This window comes from Thrips palmi, unplaced genomic scaffold (assembly GCF_012932325.1).
Source record: "Thrips palmi isolate BJ-2018 unplaced genomic scaffold, TpBJ-2018v1 HiC_scaffold_6, whole genome shotgun sequence".
Lineage (NCBI taxonomy): Eukaryota > Metazoa > Arthropoda > Insecta > Thysanoptera > Thripidae > Thrips > Thrips palmi.
In genome coordinates, this window is record NW_023144633.1 from 2,656,215 (window position 1) to 2,671,343 (window position 15,129).

At 59.5% G+C, this 15,129-nt stretch overlaps 1 protein-coding gene across 2 annotated transcripts in view; it reads left to right on the plus strand.

Moving 5' to 3' along the window:
- Nucleotides 1–15,129, plus strand: part of LOC117651551 (hemicentin-1) — a 96,389-nt gene that overhangs the window by 46,137 nt on the left and 35,123 nt on the right. For both annotated transcript variants that reach the window (XM_034395651.1, XM_034395652.1), the window contains exons 6-7: nt 8,289–8,464; nt 12,916–13,066. In XM_034395651.1, coding sequence (XP_034251542.1) covers nt 8,289–8,464; nt 12,916–13,066 — 327 coding nt within the window. The remainder of the gene's footprint in view (nt 1–8,288; nt 8,465–12,915; nt 13,067–15,129) is intronic.

A 15,129-nucleotide genomic window follows, 5' to 3' on the forward strand; every position in this document is an offset into this window, starting at 1 on the left:
GTGCGGGCGCCACAGATTTTAAGCTACCCTTTTCAGCTGGGTAGGAACAGAAACTAGACGGAAACATCATCGTTTCATAAAGCTTTGCTCCTTTAGACCCACTCGCCAGAAGTGGCTCCATCTTCCAACTCATCGGGCGAAGATGGTACTTCTTTTTGTTCAGCTGATTCTGCACGTTTCTCTTCTGCCTCAATATTGTCGATGTCTCTCGGACCTCTTTTTTCGCTTCTTCTGCTTTTTCCGATAACATAGTGTACCTGTACACGCCACCTGCAGATGGGACGCTTGGATAAGACAGCTGTTTATCCGCCTTATCTGTTTCCCCGGACATCGAACTGCCTTCTTTGGTGCCGGTCCACCCGCGTCGGTTCCCATCTCCCCCTTCCACTCCCCCCCCCTCTCCCCGGCCGGAATCCTCCGGATCTTTGCGACCTCTGGGGAAATACGTGCAATTGTCGCTCCCTGATGGTATTTACACTGCTACCCTTTTTTGCGGTGGGAATCACAACATTGGGGTGTGACCCCGGCTGTGATCCGGGCCAGCAGTCCGCTCTGCCGCCCCGGAATCAATACTCTCTCTTCCTCTTTCTCTCCTGCGGAACGAATTTTTCTCCTTTTCCCTTTTTTGTGAAATAGGGGGAAATGACCTCCTATGACTCCTCACGTTTCATACATGATAAAGTTCCCTACCTGCGAGCTAAGGTTTCTGCGCCGCCCGCAGACTTTTGGCGTTTGCAAGTCCGGGGTCCGCAGGGTAACGGTTTATACCTCCGCTCACCCTGGCGCGAGTAGTGCATTGTGCCCACCTGTCATCCCCTCATTGTTCTGGCCAGGGCGAGTTTCCGGGAGCTCGTCACCCGCAGTGTGCACCGCCAGTTTGTTGTTTGGCACTCACTTGTTGAAAGCGTACCCGTTCCTCGGCCGCAATGTGGGGCGCCTCGGCGTGTATCGTGTGGCAGTGGAGGGGAGGGGATGGGGGGGGGGGTTGAGGTGTGCTCGGCCTGGATGGTGTTTGGAGCGGAACGGCGGCCAAGACATTGAGTGACAGTCCGGTGCTAGTAGAGTCAGTCAGCACGGGCAGCAGCTTCTGGAGACCCTCCCTCTTTCTCTCTCTCTCCCTCACACACACACACCACACACACACACACACACACACACACACACACACACACACACACACACACACACACACACACACACACACACACACACACACACACACACCACAGACCTCGAGCTGGGCCCTCCCTCTACCCCTTTAGCTCTCTATTCGCATTGGTATTCCGAGGCAGTAGGATCATTTTACCGCTGCCCGGGAGCGCCCCAGCCGCCCGGGCTGGGTATCGGGGAGGCGGGGGGGGGGGGGGGGGGCAGGGTACAGTCCTGCCCGGTCAAGCCCACCAAGGACAATACCAGTCAGAAGATAAAGCACATATTATACGCGACGTGCCCCCCGGGGCCCTGCAGACGTCCTTGTCATGATTTTTGAAGCGAAACAATTATTTGCAAGAGCTGCAGGCGAAACGAGGCAGCAGGCCTGGTTGCCATGGAGACGAACCGGCCGACCGATCGGTCGTCGGCACCACCGGCCTTGGTTTTTGTTGCGTTGCAGCGAGGCTGCTGGGCTAGTGCTGATGAGGCAAGTGAACCGGGACGGTACGTGCACCGCCGATTGGCCAGAGAGAGAGAGAGAGAGAGAGCGGCGCTTTCAGTTAGCCGAGGGGCTTCCCTGCAGATGAGGCAGATCCAATTAAAGACGTCAAAGAATGCGCCGAGGGCGCGGCACCATGGCGGCAGCAGGCCGGGCAGCGAATCACGGCCACGGCAGGGAAGGGTGGCTTTCCAACGGCCGGGGGAAGATATCACACAGACGCGCGCACGCACACACTAGTACGCACGCCACTGGAAAATAAAAGGCAGCGTTCGACTTTCGCTTGCTCACTGGGGAAGTCCCGATTGCAATGTTACCAACGTACCCAAACACATTTTCACTTGGGAAAAAATATATTGCAAATTTTTTTGATCTCTGTGTTTTGTTTACATCATGATGCAGAGAGAAATAATAATTGGAGTTGAATGTATCTTTAACGGTGTGTCGCTGGAGGGGAGGGTGGAGGGGGACAAGTCCATCGCGGTGAAAAGAATGCGTGCGGCTCATTTGACGGCGTCGCTGCGGCCGGTGTGGTGCCCCGCCCCGCCCCGCCCCGCCCCGCCCCGCCCCGCCCCGCCCCGCCCCGCGACGAGGGGAGGCGGTGGTGGGGACGTCCGGGCCGGCCAGCAGCGCGCCCAAGAGGTCGCCCGCACGCCGCCGAACCGCCCAGGGGGCCGCGGGGGGAGGGGGGGAGAGAGGGGGTGAGGGTAGAGGGAGGGGGAGTAGTGCCAGGAGCGTCCGCCGCGCCACGGCAGCTGATCAAAGGGTCCATCAGGACGAGCCTGGCACTAGCAGCACTAGCGGCACTGGCGGCATTAGGGTTGGAGAGCGGCCACTGTCAGCCACACACACGCACACACATACACTGCCGAAGCGTGAAAAGAACGGACATCCACGATGAAACCGAGCGGCGGCGGAGAGAAAAACAACTGAGTACGCAGCGGCTTAGCGACGGCACGCATTGCAGTGGTGGTGTCCGAGAGGCCTAGGCAGTCCGCCGACGGGGCGGCCCAGCGGGGAAGCAGCCAAGGGCAGTGCGGGCCCCGCGGCCCCTGCGGGGGTCGGCCCGGGGGTCACCGGCTCGTATTTAACGTTCTGCACTAGCGCTGCCGCCACGCCGCGCCGCCGCGTCGGCCCGACGGAAAGCAGTGTGATAAATGGCGGCCCGCGAGCGAAAATGGACTGTGGCGCTCTCACCGCCCGCTCCGCCCTCCAGGCCGCCGGGCCGGGCCCTCTCTAGGTGGCGCGTTTATGAAATTAATTCTGTTTGTGGGCGGCGGTGCCGCGTAGCCTGGCGTAGCCGCGTACGCCGAGGGGTGGAGGCGAGAGGGGTAAGGGGTTGGTTGGCGCGCGACGCCGCGAGAGTCCCCTTCTTCGATTTGCGGTCGCGGTGTGCTGAGGTTAGGTTAGGGTTGGCACGAAAATGGCCGTATTAGGCGAAGGAATCATCATCGTCGTCGTTGTTGTTGTTTGTCGTTGTTGTTGTTTGTCGTTGTTGTTGTTTGTCGTTGTTGTTGTTTGTCGTTGTTGTTGTTTGGCGTTGTTGTTGTTTGTCGTTGTTGTTGTTTGGCGTTGTTGTTGTTTTGGCGTTGTTGTTGTTGTTGTTGTTGTTGTTGTCGTCGTCGTTGTTGTTGTTGTTGTTGCTGTTTTTGTTGTTGTTGTTGTTGTTGTTGTTGTTGTTGTTGATGAGGCGCGGCGCGCTCCGCTTCAACGCCTGCGAGGTAGGCCGCACTTCCTCCACGCGCGACAGCGGTGCTCGGCGGGCTGGCCTAGCCTCCCGTTCACAGGCGCACTGGCAGGAGGCTCTGCCTCTGTCGCACTCATAGGGCGTTCCGAAGGGGTGCGAGAGAGACAGAGCGACCCTTCGAGATGAGCCTCGCCGTCAAAATGACCCCGTCCGTCGCTACCCCGCGCGGGCGGTCTCCCACCCGCGGGGTAGCGACGACTCGGACTGACTCGCCTTTTCGGCATGTATCGGCGCAACTTTTCCCCGCCCACCTCCAGCGCTGCACCAATCACGGGGGACTCGGGGGGACAAAGCGGCTTCCCGGACAATGCGAGCAGTTTGTGAAACAATTTCGATTTACCCCCAATTAGCGCGTCGCTGGCAGCGATGAGGCAAAATGGCACGATGACTGAAAGTCGTGCGGACGCCCCGCCCCCCGCCCCGCCCCGCCCCGCCCCGCCCCGCCCCGCCCCGCCCCGCCCCGCCCCGCCCCGCCCCGCGACGCAAAACTTACTCTTGTTTGTGGCGACGTCTCGTTTCGACAAGTTCCGTAATTGAGGCCCGCTTGTAAAAGGCGATTCCGAAGAGTCGTTATGCGTCGCGCTGCGTCTCTCTCTCCCTCTCTCTCGCATCCAGGGGCCGAGTCGTACGGGTGCGAGAGAGACGTCGCGAGGCGGGAGAACCGCGCAACTGCGCCGTCGGCGAGGCCAGTTGTGTCGCCGCAGCCGGCGAGGTATTTGGGGAGAGAGAGAGAGAGAGAGAGAGAGAGAGAGAGAGAGAGAGAGAGAGAGAGAGAGAGAGAGAGAGAGAGAGAGAAGGCCGAGAGCGTTGCCATTACCCCGCCAGTCGTTTTGTTTATTCGGGACATGACGACGCCTTTCCGTATCGCGGAGTAAAAAATAAAAAATTAACGACGGTTCTCGTTCCGAGAGCGCTTTTCGTCTGCTGCTCCGCGTACGACTGAACGACGCACAGTGGGCCAGAAGACCGGCGCTGTGAGCCCCAGAGTCGCTAAACGGGACGCGAATCGAGCGTGTGACCCCACCAATGGATTCCTCGTTCGGAGAGCAATCTATTGGTGAGGTCACACGTTAGGTTCGAGTCCCATTTAGCGACTCCGGAACTCAAAACGCATCCGGGGTTTTGGCCGCCTCCACCGGTCCTCTGCGGCCCACTGTGCGACGCTGGCCCTTTTTTTCGCCGTGAAAGTTTTCCGCGCGAATCGCAAATCTCTTTCGTTCACGGCGAGAAAATTAAGCAATCGGCCCATTGTTATTGTGTCTTCGCAATTAGGACGCGACAATGACCATCTTGACGGCGCCGGGGAGCAAAAATGTTGGCGGACCGACCTTCCCCCCCCCCTCTCTTTCTTCCCGCGCTGACACTGGCTGACGGTAAACAAAAGGGGGAGGGGGAGGCATTGTGCTCCCTTGCTGCGCCCCGCCGTCGAAAGTTGGTCGCCGCCGCAAATACGAAGACGATTACCGATTTGTTCCATCAACAGTTTAGTCAAGAAGAGCGGCCAAAAAGTTCCTTCAAAATGTGACCAACTTTTTGACTCTGGATTGGGTGAACGTTGAACGGTTGATTTTAAATGGCCTGAGATGCATGAGAAACTCCGCAGGGAGGATTTTAGTCAGAGTGCAGTTTTGGTGGAGAAGTGCCTATTTCCACGGTCCAAATTGCGATTTCCAGGAATCGCAAAACACGGCGCGCCGATTCCCGCGAACGACAAAACGCGCGACGGTTTCCGCGAACCTCGAAGCTCGTGCCGATAGAGCTGGCCGGCGAATGGGGTCCTAGCGCGGAATGCCTCGCGTGCATTATGCACGGCCTGCCCGCCTCGCCGCCACATCGGCACAAGGCCCAGTTCGAAGACGGACGGACGGACGGACGGACAGACAGACAGACAGACAGACAGGCGGCTGCGTATTCCCCCCGGTGCAGGCCTGCATCTCGTTGGAGGTAATGTCATTGTCCGGCGCGATGGCTTTGGATCAGGCCGGGCGGGGCGGGGCGGGGCGGGGCGGTCGGCCGAGGTCCGCGACGACGAGGCCGTGTCCGAGGCGGCCGAGGCCCCAGCGCTCCCGGAGGGGCAGTTAGGGCGGGGGATGGCCTCGGTGTGGTGAGGCGGACGCGACGCGCAGTGGGCCAGAAGGCCGGCGCCGGCGGCTGAAACTCCAGACGCGTTTTGAGCTCCAGAGTCGCTAAATGGGGCTCGGACCGAACGTGTGACCCCACCAATGGATTGCTCTCCGAACGAGGAATCCATTGGTGGGGCCACACGTTCGGTTCGAGTCCCATTTAGTGACTCTGGAGCTCAAACCGCGTCCAGGATTCTGGCCGCCTCCGCCGGTCTTCTGGCCCACTGTGCGACGCCGAGGCCAGCCTGCCGGCCGGGGCCGAGCCCAGGCCGGTGTTGTGCTGCCTATCTCGCAGGCGTTCATCGTCGGCACTGCGAGGGGAGCGTGTTCCCCCGGTTCCCCCGGTTCCCTCGGTGAGCCCGTGGGCTTAGAGGGAAAACGAACTCTGCGAAAATAATTGTGCGTAGCGAAGGGCGGCGGCGAGAAAAAAAAACTTTAAAAAAAATAGAAAGGACCACGCGTTGTGACGCGAGACGGGTCCGTAAAGAGGAGGGAAACATGCCGCTGTCTTTGGCGGCCAGTCGGCCGAAATGCGTGCAGAGAGAGAGAGAGAGAGAGAGAGAGAGAGAGAGAGAGAGAGAGAGAGAGGTGGGCCGCAAAATATCTCCATTTTTGCACCGCATTGCCGCCGTTCCACACGACAATTAAAAAGGCGACGCGGTTTGAATTTATGGGCGTTCTCCGAAGAGGCCCGCGGCCGCCAGACCGCCAGACCGCCAACCAGGCCGCCAAGGAGGACGACGGCAGCTGCCAGGGGGGCAGCGGGGGCCACCGGGCCGGCAGGCCGGGGGGACCAAAGACCGCCACCGTCTCGGCCGTCTCGGCAGAAAGGAAGAATCTGAATAAAAAGTTCTAATCCGCATAAAATTTCCTGTTGAGAAAGGAAAAGAGCCCGGGCCGGCCGGGGGACGCAGAAAAGGAATGCCGCTGTGGCCTGGGCGGGGCGGGGCGGGGCGGGGCGGGGCGGAGCGGGGTGCGCAGCCACGCTCGCCTCGGCTACCATAAATCTAAAACCGAAGCTCAGCATTAATCATGGTATCGCGGAGAGCCACTTTGCATGTCGTATATCAGACACCACCCGAAGCGGCGACCAGTGCGGAGGGGGGGGGAGGGGTTGGGAAGGGTTAGGGAAGACGGGGTGGAGCGGCGGGCGGCGTGGGATGACATGGGATATGGGGGCAGCCTGGAAAAAGCAGAAGGCGAAGGAGCCGGACTCGAGCAGAGATCGCATGGAGATATCCACATCGACGGCGTAGTGGACTGTAGTCCACTGTGATTGGTGGCCATTTGCACTGAAGAGGTCCTCCGGCTTCACGAGGCCCTGTCGGCGGCCAGAGTGTGTCAGTGAGGCCTGACTGAATGCCGCCTACACTGCCAGTGGGACAGTGGAAGCCAAAACGCAGAGTCGGTAAACGGGACTCGAACCGAACGTGTGACCGCACCAGTGGATTGCCCTCCGAACGAGGAATCCATTGGTGGGGTCACACGCTCGGTTCGAGTCCCATTTAGCGACTCTGGAGCTCGAAACGCGTCCAGAGTCTCGGCCGCCCACGCAGACGGTGGGTTCGAACCGCACCGACAAGCGTCCGTAGGTCGTTGCACGGCCTGTTCACGGACGATCCCGTAAGCCGTCCGGGCTGTAACCCGGCCTCGACTCGCACCGTCCGAATCTGACGGCAGTAAAACGAAGAAGAAGAAGAAGAGAAGAAGCAGGCCGAGTGAGTGGCTGATGCCGTTCACGATACGGTCGCCCAATGAGAGCCAGTGTTGTATCTCGATGAAGCTCCCCACTCGCCGCGCCCTGCGCCGTGCCATTGGCCTGCCCATTGGCTGGCCCAGATGGCCCGCACGCCTTGCAGTGTGCCGACGGACCGACGGCCCAGCCGTGGCTTCTCATTGCATCGCAACCTCGCCTTCCGCTCCAGCAGGCAGCCCAGCCGTAGCGCAAAAATCCCCGCCGGTGAAATAACCGCTCCACTGTTGGAAGTATAATTAGCACTCGCGTGGCAGCGATCCACAGGAAGGTGTTAATAGAATGTACACCACTGGCGGGAGGGACCGGCGGGGACCTGCAGACTGATTCCGTTTTCTCTCCGTCTCTCTCTCTCTCCCGTGCGGACCGCCACGTGAGTGCGAGAGAGACAGAGCGAGGGTGGCTCCGCTAATCTCAGCTTTTCTCGCCGTAAATTCGCTGCGAAATATCCTCTATAATCCGGCACAGCCGTCGGCACCGGCACTTTGCGTTGTCCCACACCTCACCACCTTGCCTCTCTCTCCCTGTCTCTGTCCTTCTCTCTCGCACTCCGAGACTCCCCATCGCGTTATTCTCTCCCTTGTCTCCCCTCGCGCTGCTCATCTGAATCCGCCCTCTAATTTTTTCATAACTTAATAGTCCCTCTCTAAGTTGCAATCCTCTCTACCTGCGGCCCTCCCTCCCTCCCTTCCTCCCTCTCTCCCTCGCGGCCCGCGGAGGGATTTCCATTTTAAGACTTTTTATTTTTATTTTTTGAGAAGGCGGCGTCGCGAGTGCGCCTGCGGACGTGAGGGTAGGCCAGCCCGCGGCGCAGCCGTGTCGCCGGGGCGGGCGTGTTGCCTACCTCGCAGGCGCTAGGCTCCCACTGCCTTGTTGTTGCTGCTGCCTGCTGGGAGACGCAAACTGACTTCTTGTTGTTGTTGCTGCCTGCCGGGCGACGCACACTGACTTCTTGTTGTTGTTGCTGCCTGCCGGGCGACGCACACTGACTTCTTGTTCTTGTTGTTGTTGCAGTTCGGCCGCTGGCGCTGGAGCTGACGGGCGTGGACCAGCACGTGGTGCAGGGCTCCAGCGTGACGCTGCAGTGCGTGGTGTCGGGGGCGCGGCCCTCGGCCACCGTCACGTGGTACAACGGCACGGAGCCGCTGGACGCCAACCGCGTCGAGATCAAGGACACCAAGTCCCTGCAGGTGAGCGCCTCGCAGACTAGGGGGTTGTTCTGTCCTTTTCCGGAGGGGCTCAACCACTAATTTCGGGGCGGGGTGTTGACGTGAATTAAATCGTCCCGTCCCTTCGCTCCGTCACACCAAACCTCTAAGCCCGCGTCCATTTCTCAACCATTTTTTTCATTCACGTTTTTCTTGCTTACGTTTTTTACCACTGTGACTTTATTCGAAATCCCCGGAAATTTTAGTGAAAAATAAATAAAAAGTCACTTTGAGGTTTTTTTGGCTGAGCGATAGCGAAGCCTGTTACTCCAGTGGGGTTGAAAAGTTTTTCCTGTCTGTCGGTCTGTCTGTCTGTCTGTCTGTCTGTCTGTGTGTCTGTGTGTCCGCACTACTCCTCCTGAACGGCTCGGCCGATCTCAATGAGATTTTGCACACTTTTTGGGTATGTCCTCGGCTCGGCACACGCGAAATTTCACTATCCTAGCTCAACTGGTTCAGTTTTTATAGCCGAAAAACACCTAAAAATGGCGAAAAATCGAGTTTTCTGCAGGCTGGTCACCTCTGTCTTGAAGGAGGGGGGTCTGGGGGGCGGAGCCCCCCAGCCTCGACAAGTTAAACAGTAACAAGGGTCAAGGTCGTGTTATCTGTAGATGAAGCAACTCTATCTAGAATGAAGGGGGGTCTGGAGCCCCCAGCATGCAACAAGGTAGAAGTAACCGATGATGGACAAGCCAATGCCTGCCGAAGGCAGGCTAGCGCCGCAGGCCAAGGTAGGTACGCCAGGCGCGGATTGGAGGAACAGGCCGCGAGACATCGCGAAGCCTGTTACGACAAGACGCGGTCTGGCGTAAACCTACCTTGTTTAGAGTGTAGCGCGACTGAGTGGGCCAGTGCGATTGATGGCACACGCATGGCGGCCGCTGTTCCACTGCGATCAGCCGCTAACTAGCGACAAAAGTGGTGGTAATTACGGGCTGCAAAAACACCCCGCCCCACCCCGCCCCCCCCGCCCCGCCCCGCCCCGCCCCGCCCCGCCCCGCCCCGCCCGCCCCGCCACGCCGCGCGCAGTGGAGCAGGCTCCATCCCGAATCCGGCGGACTGGGCCGGTCCGTCCGCGCTCCCCACGCTTTAAAAAGTAACCACGGCGGCAAAGGAGGCAAAAATAAGTTAAATGAGCGTCGCGGGAAACAAATGGTCTGCTTTCGGCTATCTCTTGTTATGGGGTAATTTATCTGAGGCCGGCTGAGTCTTGGTGCCGGCGGCGGGGCCGGCCGGAGCATAGGCCTTGCTGCAGCCCGCCCGGCCGGCCTGCCCCCCTCTGATTGGATCGTAGTTTTTTTGCTTGCCCTTTTCTCTTTTTTTTTTCAACTGATGCGCTGCGGGGTGGGTGGGTAAGGTCATAGCGAGCCGGCCTGCTTTCCTCGGACAGGCCGGTCTTTGTAAACGGGATCCAGCGCGCACGCAAGTTTGCCGCGGAAAACAGAGACAAAGGGTGTTTCTTGCTGCTGGTTTATTTTCCTCTTTTTTAAAAAAAAAATGTTGCGTGTTGATAATCCAGTGTGTGCTCAAACAAGTGTTTGTCCCCTTTTCTGCTGCTTGGACGGAACAGCCTCGGACCAGGGTGGTGGACAATGTAAGTACGGTGCCTGCTTTGAATGTGACACTAGCCACATGATTTAATTTTATTTTTTCTTAGAAAAAAATCTGTTTGTTGTTGTTGTTTTTTTTTCGCCGTGCTCCGAGCAGGGGAATTACTTGGCGGGCATGCCGGAAAGAATGAGTCCGAGGAACGAGCGGGGGGGGGCTCGTTTTCTTGCGTCTCGTCTTAATAGTTTGGGGGCCGCTGTTAAAACACGCACGCTCTGCCGCCGCGGGGCGGGGCGGGGCGGGGCGGGCGGGGGGGCGGGGCGGGGGGGTGGGGCGGGGCGGGGTGGGGCGGTAATCCCGCCGGCAAACATGAATTGGCCTTCATTTTCCGAGTGGCTGAACGACGCGCTGCTGCCATGCGGTGTGGCGGTCGTTCCACGCCGCGTTAGTTTGGCTGGGGTTCCTCCTCGTCCCGTCTCTCTCGCACCCCCACGGACAGCCGCGCGAGTGCGACAGAGACAGAGCGAGTCGAGACGACTCTTCTGACTCACTCGACTGGTCAGGGCCTCCGGTACCGGGAATGAACCAATGAACCGATGTTCCTGGAAGTCCCAGGAGACGGACTCACCGTGCATCCCAGCGTGACCGGCCAACCTCGGCCGTGGCCCTTGCCACCCTCCCCGTCGAGCCATTGATTCGCATTCTTCCCCGGTTTTGTTTGCCCGTTCGCGCCCCGCGCCCTGCCGCGCTGCGCACAGTGGGCCAGAAGACCGGTGGAGGCGGCCAAAACTCTAGACGCGTTTTGAGCTCCAGAGTCGCTAAATAGGGCTCGAACCGAACGTGTGACCCCACCAATGGATTCCTCGTTCGAAGAGCAATCCATTGGTGGGGCCACACGTTCGGTTCGAGCCCTATTTAGCGACTCTGGAGCTCAAAACGCGTCTGGAGTTTTGGCCGCCTCCACCGGTCTTCTGGCCCACTGTGCTGCTCCGCCAAGCTCCGCGCGTTGGCGCGACCGGCCATTGTCGCCACCTCCCCGTCGCTTTCGTCTGGCGCGCCTGAAAAGGCGGACCCGGTGCCCCGGGACGTCGCCGGCGTCGCGAGGTGGCGACGGGTGAATGATACACAACGACGGACGGACAGACAGACAGACAGACAGACACGCCCTTTGTCACTCGGGCCAATCTGCAAATGGATAAGCACGCTAATGTCAAGCGACTCAACTGCAAAGGCAATAGTCAGTCAGTCAGTGACCCGGTCTGTCTGTCTCTCTCGCACGCACCGGGGCTTCCGCTGGAGTGCGAGAGAGACAGAGAGAGCGCGTTGACCGAGCCTCCCCAGATCGCTGCGCCCGACTCGGGCCGCCTGCGCCGTTCTCAAAGTAGTGAGTGCTATAGCGTGTATGGCGAGTCGAGTCCCGAGATGGAAGTCAAGCCAGTCCGGGGCGGCGTGGCGGCGTGGCGGCACTGCACACGTCCTGGGCACCCCCCCCCCTCTTCCCTCTCCAAGACGTGACTGTACTTGGCCACGGCCCGCACCTGCACACACACACACACACACACACACACAGGCGCAGACCACACGACGCACGTGGCGCCAGCCAAGTCATTCAAACACCAAGTCATTGGCAACTCGACGACGAGGAGGACGACGACGACGGAAGTTTCGCGACCCGACACATAGGTGGCGCCGGCGTCGCTTGTCGCTTCACGTATCCGAGTGTGACGCCCACTCCCTCCCTCGCCTCCCCGGGGTGTTTGGCTTTGGCGGTATTCGCGCGCGTGTCGCGCCATTCGGCTGCGGTCCCGGGCAAACAAATTTGGGCGTCCTTGCCGGCCGAGCCCGCCTGCAGCGGGTTTGGGCGACGCACAGTGGGCCAGAAGACCGGTGGAGGCGGCCAAAACTCCCGGACGCGTTTTGAGCTCCAGAGTCGCTGAATGGCACTCGAACCGAGCGTGTGACCCCACCAATGGATTGCTCTCCGAACGAGGAATCCATTGGTGGGGTCACACGTTCGGTTCGAGTCCTGTTTAGCGACTCTGCAGCTCAAAACGCGTTTAGAGTTTCGGCCGCGCCCACCGGTCCAGCCCACTGTGCGACGTCGCCATCCAATCCGTCAATAACAATCTGTAAAGTTGGAATGACGATGTCGCGACCCTCGGCGTAGCGGCGACTTCACTGGCGACTCGCTGCGGTGCGGGAGCCGGGCAGGGTTCCCGGCAGTCCCCCCGGCCGCAGGGCCGTCACTCTGTCTCGCTCGCACTCGCACGGCGGCGCGCAGGCGGTGCGACAGAGACGACGGAGAGCGTTCGGAGTCAGTCTAGGGTCACTCAGGTCGGGCCGGGCGCCGCCGCCACAAGTTGAGTTGTTGGTTCAATAATACTCCAAACTATGCGACAGAGCGGGACGGAGAGGGAGAGTGAGACAGAGAGAGGCATTGTACCGCCTCGATTGTCGGCGTGTCCTTAGCGCAACACGCTGAGGGCGAGGGGGGGGAGGTCGTCCCGGGACCCCTTTAATGTGATTTCCATGTTTGCTGGAGCGCTAGGCATTTCCAGGTGAGCTTTGAAGCGGCAACTTGGGTCCCAGCCTCGCCAGCCTCGCCAGCCGCCCTTAAACGGCATTAGCTCCCGCTGGGCCAGCCTCCCCTCCCTTTGTCCTTCTCTCTCACTCACTCTCCTTACCTCCAGTGCTCCGTCTCTCTTCCCCCTCCCTCGCCTGGGAAGAAAAACAAAACATAACGCAGAGTGCGAACGACAAGCGGGGTTAAGCGCGAACGCCGATAAAAAACGACAAAAGTGCAAAGTCTTTGCTTTTCGTGTGTTTTGAATGTCGCCACACTGTGAGCGAGTCCCTGACCGGCGCCCTGCCCTTGCCTGTTGCAGTCGGACGGCACCCACGACACCGTCAGCGAGCTGGTGTTCGCCGCCACGCGCTACGAGAACGGCGAGTCCCTCACCTGCGAGGCCACCAACGAGGTCCTGCTGCTGCACAGCGAGCCGCCCATGCGCAAGACCGTGGCGCTCGAAGTCATGTGTAAGTACTGCCTGTGTGTGTGTCTGTGGACTCGAACCGAACGTGTGACCCCACCAATGGGTTGCTCTCCGAACGAGGAATCCATTGGTGGGGTCACACGATCGTTTCGAGCCCTGTTTAGCGACTCTGAAGCTCAAAACGCGTCTAGAGTTTTGGCCGCCTCTACCGGTCTTCTGGCCTACTGGGCGTCCGATCCAAGCCGGCGGAATGGTCCTCTCTCGATGGCGGTCTCTGTTTGCTTGCATGCCTGTGCGCCACCTGAACGGGAAAGCGAAGTTTGGTGAACCCTTACCTCGAGTTACACTGTCGCCGCGAAAAGCCCTCGTCAAACAGGGCAGGCAGGCTCCTCCACCGGTAGTAGTGTGCTGCACCTTGTGTGTGCGGAGCGGTGCGGCGCGCGGCGGTGTGCTGAGCGGCCGAGAGACGCGAGGGCTGATCCGGGCTGATCCAGGACGGCGCTGCTTTCGTCGCCCCGCCTCTCTCTCTCTCTCTCTCTCTCTCTCTCTCTCTCTCTCTCTCTCTCTCGCACTGCCGGCGCGTCGCGGAGTGCGAGAGGGACAGAGCCGCGCGGCGACAAGTGCTGCGTTTGATCCGGCAAACATTGCCAGGCGATTGTTTCCATTTCGTCGGGAGCCTCGGGCATTAGAGGCTGATCCGCGCGCCCGTGCGAGAGAGAGAGAGAGAGAGAGAGAGAGAGAGAGAGAGAGAGAGAGAGAGAGAGAGGCGCTGCGGCTTCATCCCGCTTTACTGCCACGGCTTCCTTCTAAAGCACGTATCGCCTAAGTTTGCTCGTTCCGGCGCGATGCCTGCGCGGCCCGCGTTGCCTCGCCTCGCCCCGCGATGCGCCCCGCCACTCCAGACTCCAGTTTTTCCAGGCATATTCCAAGATTGCGGCCCCGTGGCATTAAAAGGCGGGGCCCAAAACGCCGACGGACCGTCAAGGACGCCCAGCCCCGGCAGAGATCGAGAAAAAAAATGCAACACGTGTAATGGATGTAGCGCAAGTTTGCTCACTGCTCGGCCGGACGACCTAACCTGGAAAGAGCGTTCTCCTCCTTTCATTAAACCCTCTCGCTCTTTGCGCGTTTACACGCGATGATGACACTCCGTTTATTGCGTACTCTCGACTGCACCTCGTCACAAGCGTCACGATTTCGTAGGTATGCTGATGGCCCTGCTGGTATACAACTACGCTCCTCCTCTCTTCTCTCCTCTCTCCTCTTCTCCTCTCTCGCTCTCTCTCTCTCTCTCTCTCTCTCCCTCTCTCTCTCTCCTCTCTCTCTCTCTCTCTCTCTCTCTCTCCTCTCTCTCTCTCTCTCCCTCCCAGCCAGGTATTACTCTGGTGCGATGAGGCCCGGCCTGCTTACTCGAGACACCCCATCTGTGCTGGGCCTCGACTCACACACTGTCAAAACGCGTGCGCCACACACACACACACACACACACAGACAGACGGCCCCCGTTGGCGCGTAGCGGTAAAATTGTCTGACGTGTGTAAAGCCGGCTAGAAGGCGTGGGGAAGGACCGAGAGGAAGACAGGTGCTGTTTGGAATCATCCAGCGAACTAAGTCAGACAGTGGCGTGAAAGCAGAAAAAGAGTGGTCATTTAAGACAGAGAAGAGAGATGAATTCACGTGTGAAAAAAATCGAACCGAAATTTACAGGTTTGGAGTGATAGTAACAAAAATCTCATTCAACGAACGTTAATGAAAGCAGATGATACTCGTTTGGTTTTCTGATACGGGGTAGTACGCGGGATCATTGCAAAGATAGTATTTAAAATTGTGTATGAAACAAAATACACAGACCCGAGTGAGCTGGCCGGTGTTGGTACTAGCCGTGCCGAGCTGTGGCTTGCCCCGCACGCCGCCGAGCCCAGCGAGCCCCCAGGCCGGGGCCAAATCGGGAGGCTTTTGCGCGATATCCGCGCCGGGCGGGCGGGGAGGGATTGTCAAGCGAGGAGGAGGTGCCATTGTTGACCCCCGGGTGCCGCTGGGCTGTACCGGGGAGGGATTGTCAAATTCCGCGCAGGCTGCGCCTCATTGCAAGCCACACGCACCAGC